Source organism: Vipera ursinii (assembly GCF_947247035.1).
Source record: "Vipera ursinii genome assembly, chromosome: 6".
Taxonomy (NCBI): domain Eukaryota; kingdom Metazoa; phylum Chordata; class Lepidosauria; order Squamata; family Viperidae; genus Vipera; species Vipera ursinii.
Window position 1 is genome coordinate 79,851,303 of NC_139515.1, and position 13,880 is coordinate 79,865,182.

Sequence of the window (13,880 nt, forward strand, 5' to 3'; positions counted from 1 at the left end):
TGTGTAATGCTAACACAGGAGTTGTCTACAAAATTTTAATAGACAGGTTTTGCCTACTTATCATAGCAATGCTGAAAACTCAATTGGATTTCAGTGCATACAATTAATGTGTAATAATTAAAGTCATGTTGCTGGATTTATGTTCACCTCTGGGCAGCCCAAAATATTCAGACTAGATGCACTAGGCTTGTGTTTACATTCATTTCAGCCATTTCTTGTAGAGCTGACTCTATAACTGAGTCATTTTAGCAATAGTTCTGAATAACCGGTGAAAGACATCATTTTTCATTCTTTCTTTGTACATCGCTCTCAGAAATAGCCTAGTTTTAGCATACTGGGATTGCTATTAAGTCAGTGTCTCCAAAGACTCCCTATCTGTGTCCTGCAGAGTTTTTTTTTATATGTATTGTTGCACTTTCACACAAGCTTTTATACTGCTGGGTTCTTGACGCTCTGTGACCTTGGTTGCTTCCTTGCAGACATTTCATTACTTCCAGCACTGAACATGTTACCTAATTAAGTAATGAAACGTCTGCAAGAAAAGCACCCCATTGAGAGTGCAAAAAGGACCCACAGTTCAACACTGAGCTACAGATATTTTCTTCTACGGGTATTTGCTCTGCTGTTATCCTGAACATGGAACGGGACAACTTGCCATGGGACAATTCAACAAATAGAAAAGTTAGATTCATTTTATTTATTTATTTATTATTTGGATTTATATACCGCCCCTGTCCCGAAGGACTCAGGGCGGTGTACAGGGCAATTAAAACACTATATACAACACATAATATACAAAAATTAAAATAAATTAAACCAAGTAGTCCTAAACAATAAAACACGTTCTAAAATGTAAAATTTAAAATCTAAAATCCCAGTCCCTCAGTCCAGGCCGGCAAGTTCAAATAGCCAAGTCTTCAGGTCGCGGCGGAAAGAGCAAAGGTCGGGAGCCATCCGGAGCTCAACAGGGAGCTGATTCCATAGGCGCGCCCACAGAGAATGCTCTCCCCCTGGGGGCCGCCAGCCGGCACTCCCTGACCGACGGCACCCTGAGGAGGCCCTCTCTGTGGGAGTGCACAGGACGATGGGAAGTTAACGCCGGCAAAAGGTACTCCCGTAAATAATCCGGACCCATGCCATTTAGGGCTTTATAGGTTCCGGGGTGAATAATAATAAAAGTACCTGACTGAAACAATTAATACAGGGTTGAATTGTCCTGTGGTGAGTTGTCCTTAGTGAGCTGTCGTAGACCCTCCTAAACAGACATTTCATACTTCCTGTTCATCCCAGGCCTGTTTTTGAATAAAACTGACGTTAGTTTTGACAGCTGAGAGCTGGCGTTACATTAATTCAAGCAGTCCCAGTAAAACTTGATTAACAAAATGGATTGAAATTGAAATTGCTAAATCAATTAACTGTTCTCTGAGATAAAAATATACATGTTTTTGTCTCTGCTTCCTATCTTACCATTTGTTATATGCAGTAGAACCTTTGCAACTGGCAGAAATGAATGAAATCTCTGAAAGGCAGTCTTGTCTTCCTTTGCACTAACAACAGCCACAAAATCATTGGCATAAATGAAATATGGGTACCTAAGGAAATCTACAACATTATTTTTATTTAGGAAAAATAGATAATTGACTCTGTTAAATTTTGGTGTGGAAAAGCTGTTGCGTTAAATAACAGTCCCTTTTTATGATGTTGGAACAGATTGTTAGAATGGGGGAAAAAATTCTGCAGCTAAAAAGAACCCAGCTCATGGTTAAGCGAGCTGCCTTTCTCACATACACATAGAAAGTGTACCGTAGTTTGTCAGTGACCTCTTACACAGCTATTGCAATTCTATTAACAATTCCCATCTCTCATTCGTCTGTATCTTCTGCCATTTATTTCCTGGTTTTCATATCTCAATGCCAAGTTGTTTTCATCTCTTTTCTAAGTAAATAGATCAGTGGAATTTGTAGAAAGGGACACATTTTTTTTTAAATTTTAATTCCATTTATATCCCGCCCTTCTCCGAAGACTCAGGGCGGCTTACAAGCTTAGCAATAGCCTTCATTCTATGTATATGCCTGCTTATTAGGGCTTACACACACACACCCAAGCGGCATTATTACAAAGTCAGCTTAATTGCCCCCAACAATCTGGGTCCTCATTTTACCTACCTCGGAAGGATGGAAGGCTGAGTCAACCTTGAGCCTGGTGGGATGCGAACCTGCACTAATTGCAGGCAGCTGGTGTTACTTAAGGAGGCATTAGCCCACTGCTTCACCAAGGCTCCTCCTATATGCATATTGGTGCATTTTCTTGAACTGTATTAAACGCATACACCATATTTTAGTTGAACCAAATCCTTAAAAGCTCAGTTTCAAGAGTATTTATCCTCCTTTTTTTCAGTGCAGCTAGAAAGTCCAATAAATGAATTGAAAGTGTTCAGAATTTTTTGTTCAGTCTTACAACTTCCAAAACTTTATACTTGATCAATGCGGTAAAAAGCAAATATGGCTTACAAAGCAGCTAATGTAAATAATATGAAATAGACAACAGCTATTGTAACAGAAAATTGAGTTAGAAGCTGTGTGAATATACTATTTTCAGAAAATCTATTCAGATTTATGTTATAATGCTATACTGAAGGTCAGGAAATGTATATGAAAATTAAATTGGCATTCATTAAAAATCTTATTTGAATTGTAGTTTACACTGTAGAATGGTAAGATAAGCACAGTTCTTGGTGGCCATAATTCATATGTGGTTTATCTTAGGTGTAGACCTGGTCCTACTAAGGGTTGGGAGGAGAAAGAGCTACTTTAACAGAGAAAAAGTTGTACATTCAATCTCCAAGTTGGCACACCGTTGCTACCTTAGATCTTAAAAGATAGGTTCCAGAAACCTCTATTTTGCCCCAAACAGGTCTTCATATTGCACAGTTTTTTTTCCTACACTCTGCTACATGTCTTAATCTTTGTAAACTGGGTATATATAAATGGAATAATGAAAATAGCACCTTATTCATCTCCATTAATTACATTCTGTCTCGGGAAGCTTTCCAGAATCTTATTAATGATATTTATTGCTTAATCTAATTTGGAATGTACAGCAATCTAGTTTAAATTCATAGATTTATTTATTTTTTCCAGTTTAGTTTTAAAAAGCTCTTTGGAATGTACAGTTTACTAATCATGAGAGGAATTATAAACTGCTGCACTAATGGAAAACAATTAAAGTAGAGGCTATATTTACAGTGTCGTCTTTCAAATCTAGCCGTGCTGTAAACTGATGTTTGCTGTATGCTCCTCCTGATTTGAAATAGATGAAAGAGAATGAACCTCTAATCATCTTGGTTCACACTATGATTGAGAACTCGGCGCTAAGACCACAACTATACCACCAAGTAAGGTCTTGGATAGTGAATGAAATTGCTTTTTCTCATTGCAAAACTTTTCCTCAGTGACGGTTTTTGGTTGTTACCCCCCCCCAGTTTATCCATGACATTGGTGTTCCTTCCCCGTTTTTGTTTTTGGAAAACCACAAATCATCCATGCTTCCTACAATGTTGCAGTATCACTAGCATGGCTTTGCTGAATGTCCTTGTCCTTGAGTATTGAGTGTCCCCCCCACCTTTGGATAACTTTTTTCCCCCTTTTCCAGAATATTGAACAAATTACTGCTTTTTGTAGGTTAATCTCGTATATTCTGCTTCCAACATTTGTCCTAGCATGGATCTATGCAATTTCCTTTTCTTTCTTTCTTTTGCTTTTAAAGGAATTCATCTTGGTTTAATGCAAAAAGCAGGCCAGCCATGTTGTCATTTTCTGGCAGCTTTTTGTCTGAGGGAAAAAAAATTACTAAAAATGTTGTAGGTTCCTGGACAATTGCGTGCATTCCTTCTCTTGCTCGTTTTCTTGTTGCTCTTGGGAGTTAAAAAAGGATCAAAATTAACTTTGATCTGGGGAATATAGCTCCTTAAGGGCACTATGTTCAGAAAGTCACAGCAAACAAAGTCAGTCTTGGGTCATGATTATTAAGAGAGGAAATATGCTGAATGGAAATATAACATCAACGTATTTGTTAGAAAATCATTGGAATAATAATTTAAACTTGAGCATCTTACATTGCATGGGAATGCCAGATAAATTGATTGGTAATGGGGATGATGTTTCCTTTTAACACATAAAGTCATTTTTTTTTCAATTTATGATCTCAAGGGCTCCCAAGTTCCAAGCTCAAATTGACTCATAATCTGAGCTTGGACCCACATGGAAGGTCATTGATGCCTATGAGTGGCAAGGATTCAATTTTCTTTAGTAGCTGAATAACAGAGAGCTTGGGCAGATGCAACTCTTGACCCCGTAGGTCTGGTAAATAAACCTGGCTCTTCCAGACGTCTTTCCTAGGTCCCGCTAAGCCTGTTTAGGATAATACTTGGCAACCTTGCTGGTTGCCAAGATTCCACAACTTCAGGGACCGTGGTGTTCTCTTAACGAACAACCATTGTGCTATTACAGTTTTGCTCAACTGTGTGGGCTTTGTTAGATTATAAGTAAACACTACTTCTCATTGAGAATTACCATGTTTTTTTTTTTTTAAAAAAATACTATAATGTGCAATATTGCAATGAATAAACATCTTGGCTTCATTTTCTTAAACTGCTCTGAGACTGGACAGCTTGTTAACGATTAACAGCCAAGTGTGGAAAATAAAATTCTTAGGAAGGTTTAATAGTTTAAAATGAAAAGAATATGAAGCAAGCACAGATTCCTCGCCGTTATCTTTTTTTTTGTTTTTTAAGATAATCCAGGTTTATTAGAGTTTCACTTTTTTCCAAGCTGAAAGTTTTGATTTGTCCTTCACGAAATCATTTTGTAGCTGATTGCCTACGTGGAGTTTTGAAGAAGGAGCTCTCCATAGGGATCTTTAGCATGTGCAAGCAAACTGAATTGAAAGTACAGCTGGGAATGGTTGCTTTCAAGGTTTAATCTGTGTTTGGCATGATCTCATACCCCCTCCTGCCAAGCTTGATGAGATGGGTCACAGCTGTCTGGAGTTGAACTTGACCTCCTGGTGGTTGTATGAATACATCCATGCAGTTTTGTTGGCATCTAGACAGCCATTCCCTTTTGGGAGGCTCTGTGTGAGAGGTTGTTTTCGCCCAATTTCCCAATGTACTTTATGTTTCTAGAATTTCTTGCTGGATTGTGATCCAAGTACCAATAAAGTCCTATCCTGCTTAGCTTTTTGAGATCAGCTAAGGTCAGCTAAGTGTCACTCGTTGGTGTCAGTTACACTAGATAGCCTAGACCATGGGTAGGCAACCTTGGCTCTTTTATGACTCATGGATTTCAACTCCCAGAATTCCTAAGCCAGCCATGCTGAGGGGAAAGGGAGAGGTTTCCAAGCTGAGCCACGCCGGCTCAGGAATTCTGGGACTTGAAGTCCACGACTCAAAAAAGAGCCAAGGTTGCCTACCCCTGGACTAGACTAAGAAATCAACTCCACGGGAAATTGAGAGTGACTATAACATCAGAATCTTACAGGTCTGGTTGTGTCATTCTTGTAGTTCAGTGAATTATTGAGGTGTCTGTCTGGGCTTTTTTCTGAATAGTATCTGTCTGTTGTGAACTTAAAGTATGTTTTGCACCCTGGCAATAGAGATGGCATAACTCTGTCAAGTAAGTCATTTTCCTTATTCCACAGTTGGGATGGCTTTCAACATACCATCTTTATCAATTGCGAAGATTTAATTCAGAATATCCAACTGGTTAGGGGGGGAATATATTTGCAACTTTTATCAATTAGCTTGCACTGAATGATTTCCTTTAAGATCAGAAATGTTCCCATAGTTTCAAGTGGCTAAAAATACTTGAATATTCTGCAAGGACATATAAAAGAGAGAGTAAACTGATCTTTGAAGTGAGTAAGATATTTATGCCAGAAAAGTTAGGACCAAAATTCATTTTCTGAGTAATTCCTTTGCATGCTTCCTTCCTAGTTTTTACTCCTAAACGCAGCTCTTACTCTTCAGAAGCACAAGTTCTTTGCACAAGTTTCTGCAACTAGCCAAGTTGATACTAAAACAGCAAAATGTCGTGATTTATGCACTGTCCTTTTATACTTGCCTCATGATATGCAAGGATGTAAGAAGAGTTTCCGTGATGTCACAACACAAATTTCATCATTGGCCTCACCCCACTCTCTCTCCCATGAATGCCCACAGCTCTCTGGCTTTTAAGATGTTGAATCAAGATGTTGAGTCAACAGATTTTCAAATGGTTGCTTGTGATCTCATGAGGCTTTGTACTTTGAGTTGCATCGTATGCTGGCTATTTACTAACCCCTTAACAATTTAATGATGAGTTACAAAAGACCAATAATTTATTTTTAAGTTTGGTGACGGGCAGCAGCTTACCGTGTGGTAGATGGATATAATGAATGGAAGCCCCAGCGTGAGGTTGAGCTTGGCATTATTGGTGTCCTACTCCCACAGCTGTTTCCATAATAGCTCTTTGCTTTCTAAGCAGCTGTGATGGGACGTAGCTGTTGTTTTCCATCATTAAGAAATCTAAACCCAAAAAAGCATTGTGCTGATGTTAGAAGCCTATTTCTGAATGCTTCAATGAAGATTCTCAGTCATCCAAATAGAATTGTCTGGAACCTGAGTCACGGCAACTGGACTTCTTTGGTGTTTGTTCGTTTGTTGTTTGAAAGGTTTCCTTGCTTTATCCAAGTAGCTTCTTCAGATTGATAAGCAGTGAAATGTTTCATACCAAAAAACTTCCATATTTCTGAATACGGTATACTTCTTTTTCACTTAAGTTTGTGAAGTCTAAAAGTTTGAAGAGGGAGTTCGTTTTTTGTCAATCCAGGTTTTTCCCCCCCTGTATTACCAAGAATTATATAGAAATATTCTATCCTATTTTATTTTACTAAGCTTCCAGGTGCAAAGATATTATCAGAATGAGATAGGAAGTGATAGGTTTATGGCATCATTTTGAAAGAAGACATTTTACTGGCTACACTATTCACGTTTCTCAGTCCTCAGTAATATCAGAAGTCTCAGCGCAAGGGCACTTTGGACTTATCCAAAGGCCCATCTTGATTAATTCTACATTTTAAATATTGTCTTTGATATATACCATTTCCAGGATAGCTATCGTGATAAATTCAGCTTTTTAAAATAGTACTTAGCAAACATGTGACATATTGATGTTACAACTATAGGAAGTAATAGTTATAAATCCTGTGTGTTCATTGCAGCATTTGGACTGTATTTGAAATGGTTCTTTCCCCTCACTACTCTCTCAAGATTGCCAAAGTTTTCTAGTGCCATTAGGCTTCATGCTGAGTTCTAAGCAACATTTTTTAATTATGCATGTAGAAAGAAAAAAATCAAGTTGTGAGGTGTCATGAATATAATTGCCATGTTTCTTATGGAATACCTGAAGGACGCATTTTTCTGAGGAGAAGGTGGTAGAACTGTATTGATTAAAAAAAAAAGTTTTGATCTCTGCAGATGGAGCTAGCTACCCCACAACAGTTCTTAAAGTAGATGGGCCAATGGTCTATTTTGGCATTAAGCCATTTCCAGTGCCCTAAAACAGTGACCCCCAACCTTTTGGGCACCAGGGACCAGTTCCATGGAGAGACGTTTTTCCATAGATGAGAGGGGGTGTGGTTTCACATACTGTCTGTGTCTCTTGTTTATGTAGGCCGGTTTCTGGCATGCCTCAGACCGGTGCTGGTTCACAGACCGGAGGTTGAGGACCCCTGCCCTAAAAGGTGTGAAAACACTATTATCACCGGTTCGGATGATAATGGACAGTCTGGTATGCAGTACTGTTGTTTCGGCACTAGATGGTACTGTTTCTTGAGTCTTTGTGGAGGTTTTACTATATGATCAAACATGGATCAAGCCTTTATCTAGAGTAGGCACTTTTTGAATAAAAGGTTGAAAATGGGGCCTCCGTCTTTTCCTCAGATTTCAGAATGAGTTATCTTCAATGCACTTTATTTTGCCCATCATTGAATCGTGTAAATGCTGCTGCCTCTTCTTTTTGAGTTTCAAATACAATTCCCTCAACTATCCACTAAAAAGTCAATAGATGATATTAGGTTAGTTAATAAGAGTGAATGTGTTGTTTTCCACTTGGAAAGTTACTTCCATCTTAAGTCTAGCCTGACCTTATTTTGTGGGTAGATGTTTACAACATTTTGCAGCATTTCAGAGAGATCAGGAGATACGGTGGACAAGCTGTCATTCCATGAAATATATTTTACCATTGGCATGAAATATATTTTACCACAGTGCTGTTACTCTTGACAGCACTATTCCTTAGAAAATTATTTTCAGGCTACCAAAAAAAAGACTGAGGATACTGTTGTTTCTTTTTTATTTTCTGTAGATTAAATACTCTGGAGCCAATAGAAATCTCCTCTGATTCCAAACCTATAACTGAATTTAAAATATAATTGCTATCTGTGCTTCAATTCATAGCTAGTATCAACTGTGTAGCTTAAAGTTAAAAGTAACTGAAAACGATGGTTTGTTTGAAAGCACACAGTATGTGAACTTCAGCGTCACTGAAGTGTGGCATGTTATTAAGTTATGGACAAATGCCTCATAAGTATCATTATTCCTTCTGAAATTGCATTCCTGAAAATGTGAGATTGGTAGAATGGGCTGTTGATAATTGTCATTATTTTCAGATACACAGGGTGTTAATTAGATGGATTATATTGTTCCAAGATGTTTAGGCAATTATCAGTGCATTTGCTTCAGTTTTAGGATTTAAAAAAAATAGGTAATTAAGATTCAGAAATGTCTATAACTTCATTAAAAATGACAGCTGGAGACAAAACATATATTTCATCCTATAATTTCTGCAGATTGATTCATGTCTTTCTCTTTGAGAGCTTGGCCAGATTTACATCAACCATATTTGAACATATCTGTTTTATCATTAAAAATATATATATTTCCATTCTTCAATTCTTTCTCCTATCAAGGTGAATTGTGTAGAATATATTCAAGTGGGTTGTAAAGTAAGGCACTAAATATCATACCAAATTAAAATATATAACCTTTCTGAATTTAAAGGTGCTGTGGCTTTTTCATCTTCCAGTGCTCATTTCATTAAATGTTCATTTCAAAGCAAAGTTATTTATATGGCTTTAATACACAGTTCATTCTCTCAGATTGTCACCAAGCGCATTTGCATGAGGATAGATGCCTTGAAATGAAACACTTTAAAAAAAAAAACCTCGGGCAGATCTGTGATTGAAATATTTGAATTGCTAAATCCTTGCCTCATCTTTGTTTTATTGTTTTAAAGACAATGAGGTTAGATTTCTAACCTAATTGCATACACAAAAATACTGTGCATGAATGTGAAAATAAAGAGGGCAATTGATATTTTGAGAACTAATAACTTAAGTAATGTTGTAAAGGATTCAGTACTTTGGTAAAGTGTTTATTGTGATGGCCTCAGTAGAGATGTAACAATTAGGCATGTGTGTTTGGGCCATTTTTCTTTCCCTTCTCCCGCTCTCCTGACCATAAAATTGTGTCTCCAAACGCATTTGTCTTTTATCTCAGACTTGCAAATTTGTTTAAGGCACTTGTTTAAAACTCTTGGACAGTCCTTTTAATTATAAAATTAATTTACTGCTGGTTCAGACCTAGCACAAGGTCATGGTTAAAGAGTGGAAAAGAATGGGGAAGTGTTCACAAACACATGAGGGCATTACATCTGTATTGGGCCTCTGTCCATTTATGAATGCACAATGTGTGGATTTGCTCAAATGGCATTCCCTAGAATTTTTTTTAAAAAGAATCTTGCTAATTCAGCAGCCTTAAAAATGTAGAGGTGAGGCTGAATCTAATGCATAGACAATTTCCTTCACGCCACAGTTGATTGTGCTAGCTGCCACTCCGTTTTAGAAGTTCATCTTCTAAAGAGGTATCAGAACAATGGTTTATAGTCGAACTAGGCTGGGAAATCTCATGTAACCAACATTCCTGCTGTTTTTAGAAATTCCCAGTCTGTACTGTTTATCTAGAATGGGCCGTTTTGCCCCTGTGTGGCAGTGAATGCTTCTCTAAATGCTTCTCTTCCTACATTCATCCAGTGTTTTACATTTTGAACCACTGGCGTAACTCCCCTCTCAAGACAGAGAAATCTTTTGATACATATTATTGTTGTTGTATGAGAAGCCCTTTTTAAAAGAAAGCTTAACCAAAGATACCCAAAGTACCAGGACCTATTTACAGGCAGTTGTATTTCTGCTTTTCGTTGTTGTAAGATGTAAGCGAAAATAACCTCTTCTGTACATCTCAAGTAAGTCTTAACGGAGCTTCTCCTGAAAGGTAAACGAAAGGCAGGATGGAGCTTCATATTCTGGTATCACTGATTTATGTACTCCTAATTTGCTGCCTAGGGGTTCTTGTTTATCTGAGTGGCTGAGGAAACTAAATTTAGATTATTTCATGATCTTATCTGAAGCTCACAGATAACATGCCATTCCGTTTTCATCTTTGGGGAAGCTTTCCAAGCAAGAATAAAACTCTTCTCCTTTCTGACGATCTAAATTTGGCATCCATTATGAACGAATTTGCATAGTGTGTGTTGATTAAGGCATATTAAGCACTTCACATTTTGATCTGAAGTAATGTATGCTTAATTAAATGTTGGCTTCGGAATGCATGATTTTGCTTGATTTTAGTGAAGTGGTTTGATGGCAGTGTTTTTCCTTGTTATAGCTGACGCAAGATGATAGTAGGGCTGCTCTGTACAAATACAGATCAGAAGAATTGGATATTGATGTAAGTACTGTTGGCTCTCTGAATATTGATTTTTTTTAAAAAAAATTATTTTAAATGGAACTGCTGTGTGTTCATAAGTGAACAATCTAATCTCTCTTTTCAGCTTTTTGCAACAGAGTTCAGTTATACCTTTGAGGTACATTTGAATCATTAGGAAAAAATGTACAATATCTTCTGCAGGTACCTGAGGTAGATCACTTAGGTCACAGCAGCAAGATGTATCAGTTTATATCCGGAAGTACAGGTAGCCCTTGACTTACAACCGTTCCTTTAGTGACCATTCAAAGTTACAACAGGAAAATGTGACTTATGACCAGTTTTCACACTTAAATGACCATTGCAACATCCCCACGGTCACGTGATCAAAATTCAGACCTTTGGCAACTGACATGTACTTATGACAGTTGCTGTGTCCCAGGATCATGTGATCACCTTTTGCGACCTTTTGACAAGCAAAGTCAATGGGGAAGCCAGATTCACTTTGCAACCATGTTACTAACAGCTGCAGCGATTCACTTAGCAACTGTCTTAGCAACAGAAATTTTGGGCTCAGTTGTGGCTGTAAGTCAAGGACTACCTGTAATTGTTTAATCAGGGGTCTTCAAACTTGGCCCTTTTATGACTTGTGGACTTCAACTCCCAGAATTCCTCAGCCAGGCATGCTGGCTGAGGAATTCTGGGAGTTGAAGTCCACAAGTCATAAAAGGGCCAAGTTTGAAGACCCCTGTGTTAAAAGCTCATTGCTCTGATACTCCCAAGGTTCCTCTAAATACAGCAGCTTTATTTTGGCATTCTTGCCTGTGTAAAATATGGTTTTCAAGAACAACACTGAACAGCATCGTAGTAAGGTAGTACTTGACTTATGGCTGGTTGCTTAGCAGCCATTCAAAGTTACAACATACTCAAAATAAAAAGTACTTATGACCCGGATTCAAAGTTCTACTGGCTGCCTCACAAACCTTGCACCTTGCGGTCACATGTTCTCATTTTGGGTGCTAGACAACTGTCCTGCATTCACAGCTATTTACAGCATCCCATGTTCACATGGCCATGATTTACGATGCCTTTTGCAGGAAAACTAGTATTTACTTCCTGTGTCTGGCAAAAAAAATGTCCATTGCGGACAGTGGGTTGGCTTAACATTTGCAGATTCACTTAATGACGGCTACAGAAGAAGTTGTACAATCGCGTTGGTCACATGATGGCCCAATTAACAACCAGCATGATTTATGGCCGTAAATCCAGGTTCAGTTATGCTCATAAATTGAGGACTGCCTGTAATCTAAGTAGTTCAAGTGACCAATAGTCTATATTGGTCAATGATATCTTTGTCACTAGCCTCTACTGTTGGATGGGAACAAAGTTGGGTGGTGCCTCATCAAAAAGACTCTCTTCCCTTTTTGAAAAGAGCAGCAATTATTCTAGCCAATTACAAATCAGTGAATTGTAAGGGATTTTTATTGCTTTGGGAGCGTGGTTTATTCTTTTGATGAGTTCTTAGTTCAAATTTATATATTCCTGCGTGGACAAGTTTTCTATCAAGAAGTACATTATACATCTATCATGGTTTTCTGATGGGCTTATATAGGTCATTATATGCCTGACCTGAATCTAATTTCCATGTGCATATAGAGTCATACATAGAGAAAGAGACCAGTAGTTCCAAGTATGGTACTTAAGTGGATTAATAAAGATATTTGAGCTTTTGTTTCCAGCCAAATGCATGATTTTGAATTGAAAAGTGAAGAACTGCTGTTCTCCAGTCTTGCACGCACATGCGCGTATAGAGTCTTTGTGTCAGTAGTCAGTATTTCAAAGCAGCTAGTGGCATGAATTATCAACAACTTTTCTTCTGCACTAGGCAAAGCTTAGCCGGTTGTGTGAACAAGATAAAGTGGTACACGCCCTCGAAGAGAAGCTTCAGCAGCTGCACAAGGAAAAAGTAGGATAATTATATTTATTGTTCCAGATTTATGTTATTTTGCATGCTTTATTATCAGAACATTGATAAGCGAAGTAAAAAGAAAATCAGTCCAATGATGCAGAACATTAAAAAATTATTCTCTTTATTACCACAGTACACGCTTGAGCAAGCTCTCTTATCAGCCAGCCAAGAGATACAAATGAATGAAGAAAATCCAGCTGCCATACAAAATGTCATCTTACAGAGGGATGATTTACAGAACGGCCTGCTTAGCACTTGTCGAGAAGTATCTCGAGCTACGGCGGTAAGAAAATGCCATTATTTTTCCTTGGTAAGACTCGCTGGTGTGTTTAAGTGATGTCTCTTATTGTAGAGGTGCCTGTGTGTTTTTTTCGTACTACATGCTTGCAAATGCCCATTTGTCTTGATTTGCCAAATCTATAGCAGGTTTAGAAAGTCTGGATGGAAAATTATTTTGCTATAATGGAATAAAGGGATGCCTTTATTTTAAAAAAAAAACTAAAAAAAAAATCGGTAAAATATACACTGCCTGTGTCAGACAAATTATCTTAAAATATCCTGAGGTCATCAAGCCGGCATACTTATTCAAGTTGTCATTTCAAAAGCTATTTCAGGGAAAGATATCACCCCAAATCTTTCAGCTTGTTGTTTCTGTAGTCAAAATTAATCAGATCCCTAGTCTGATCCCTTGCCATTCCCATCTGTACTGTTTTTGTGTAATTATCCCCAAGCTGCTTTTTATCAAAACTCCTGCCTACCGCTAGACATCCTATTTTTACATGCCTAGACTTAAACACAGCCTGCTACCCTGCTTACTTTGTAGTCCTCAACTTACAACAGCTCATTTAGTGACCGAAGTTACAATGGCACTGAAAAAGGGACTTGCAACCACTGCCACATCATGTGATCAGAATTCAGACACTTGGCAACTAACTGATATTTATGCCGGCTGCGGTGGGGCCCTGCGATCACTTTTTGTAACCTTCTGACCAGCAAAGTCAGTGAGGAAGCCAGATTCACTTAACCACTACATTACTAACTTAGTAATTGCCATGATTCACTTAAGAACTGTGGCAAGAAAGGTCATAAGAGAAATGTTGGGCTCAATTGCCA

General features: G+C 38.0%; 1 protein-coding gene and 1 long non-coding RNA gene across 11 annotated transcripts in view; one reads left to right on the plus strand and one right to left on the minus strand.

Annotated features, from left to right (window-relative positions):
- PLEKHA5 (pleckstrin homology domain containing A5) overlaps window positions 1-13,880 on the plus strand; it is a 199,430-nt gene that overhangs the window by 152,517 nt on the left and 33,033 nt on the right. For all 8 annotated transcript variants that reach the window (XM_083365278.1, XM_083365272.1, XM_083365277.1 and 5 more), the window contains 3 exons: window positions 10,760-10,822; window positions 12,684-12,764; window positions 12,901-13,050. In XM_083365278.1, coding sequence (XP_083221404.1) covers window positions 10,760-10,822; window positions 12,684-12,764; window positions 12,901-13,050 — 294 coding nt within the window. The remainder of the gene's footprint in view (window positions 1-10,759; window positions 10,823-12,683; window positions 12,765-12,900; window positions 13,051-13,880) is intronic.
- LOC310641952 overlaps window positions 11,813-13,880 on the minus strand; it is a 40,854-nt gene continuing 38,786 nt past the window's right edge. For all 3 annotated transcript variants that reach the window (XR_014492815.1, XR_014492816.1, XR_014492817.1), the window contains one exon: window positions 11,813-12,749. This is a non-coding gene — a long non-coding RNA (uncharacterized lncRNA). The remainder of the gene's footprint in view (window positions 12,750-13,880) is intronic.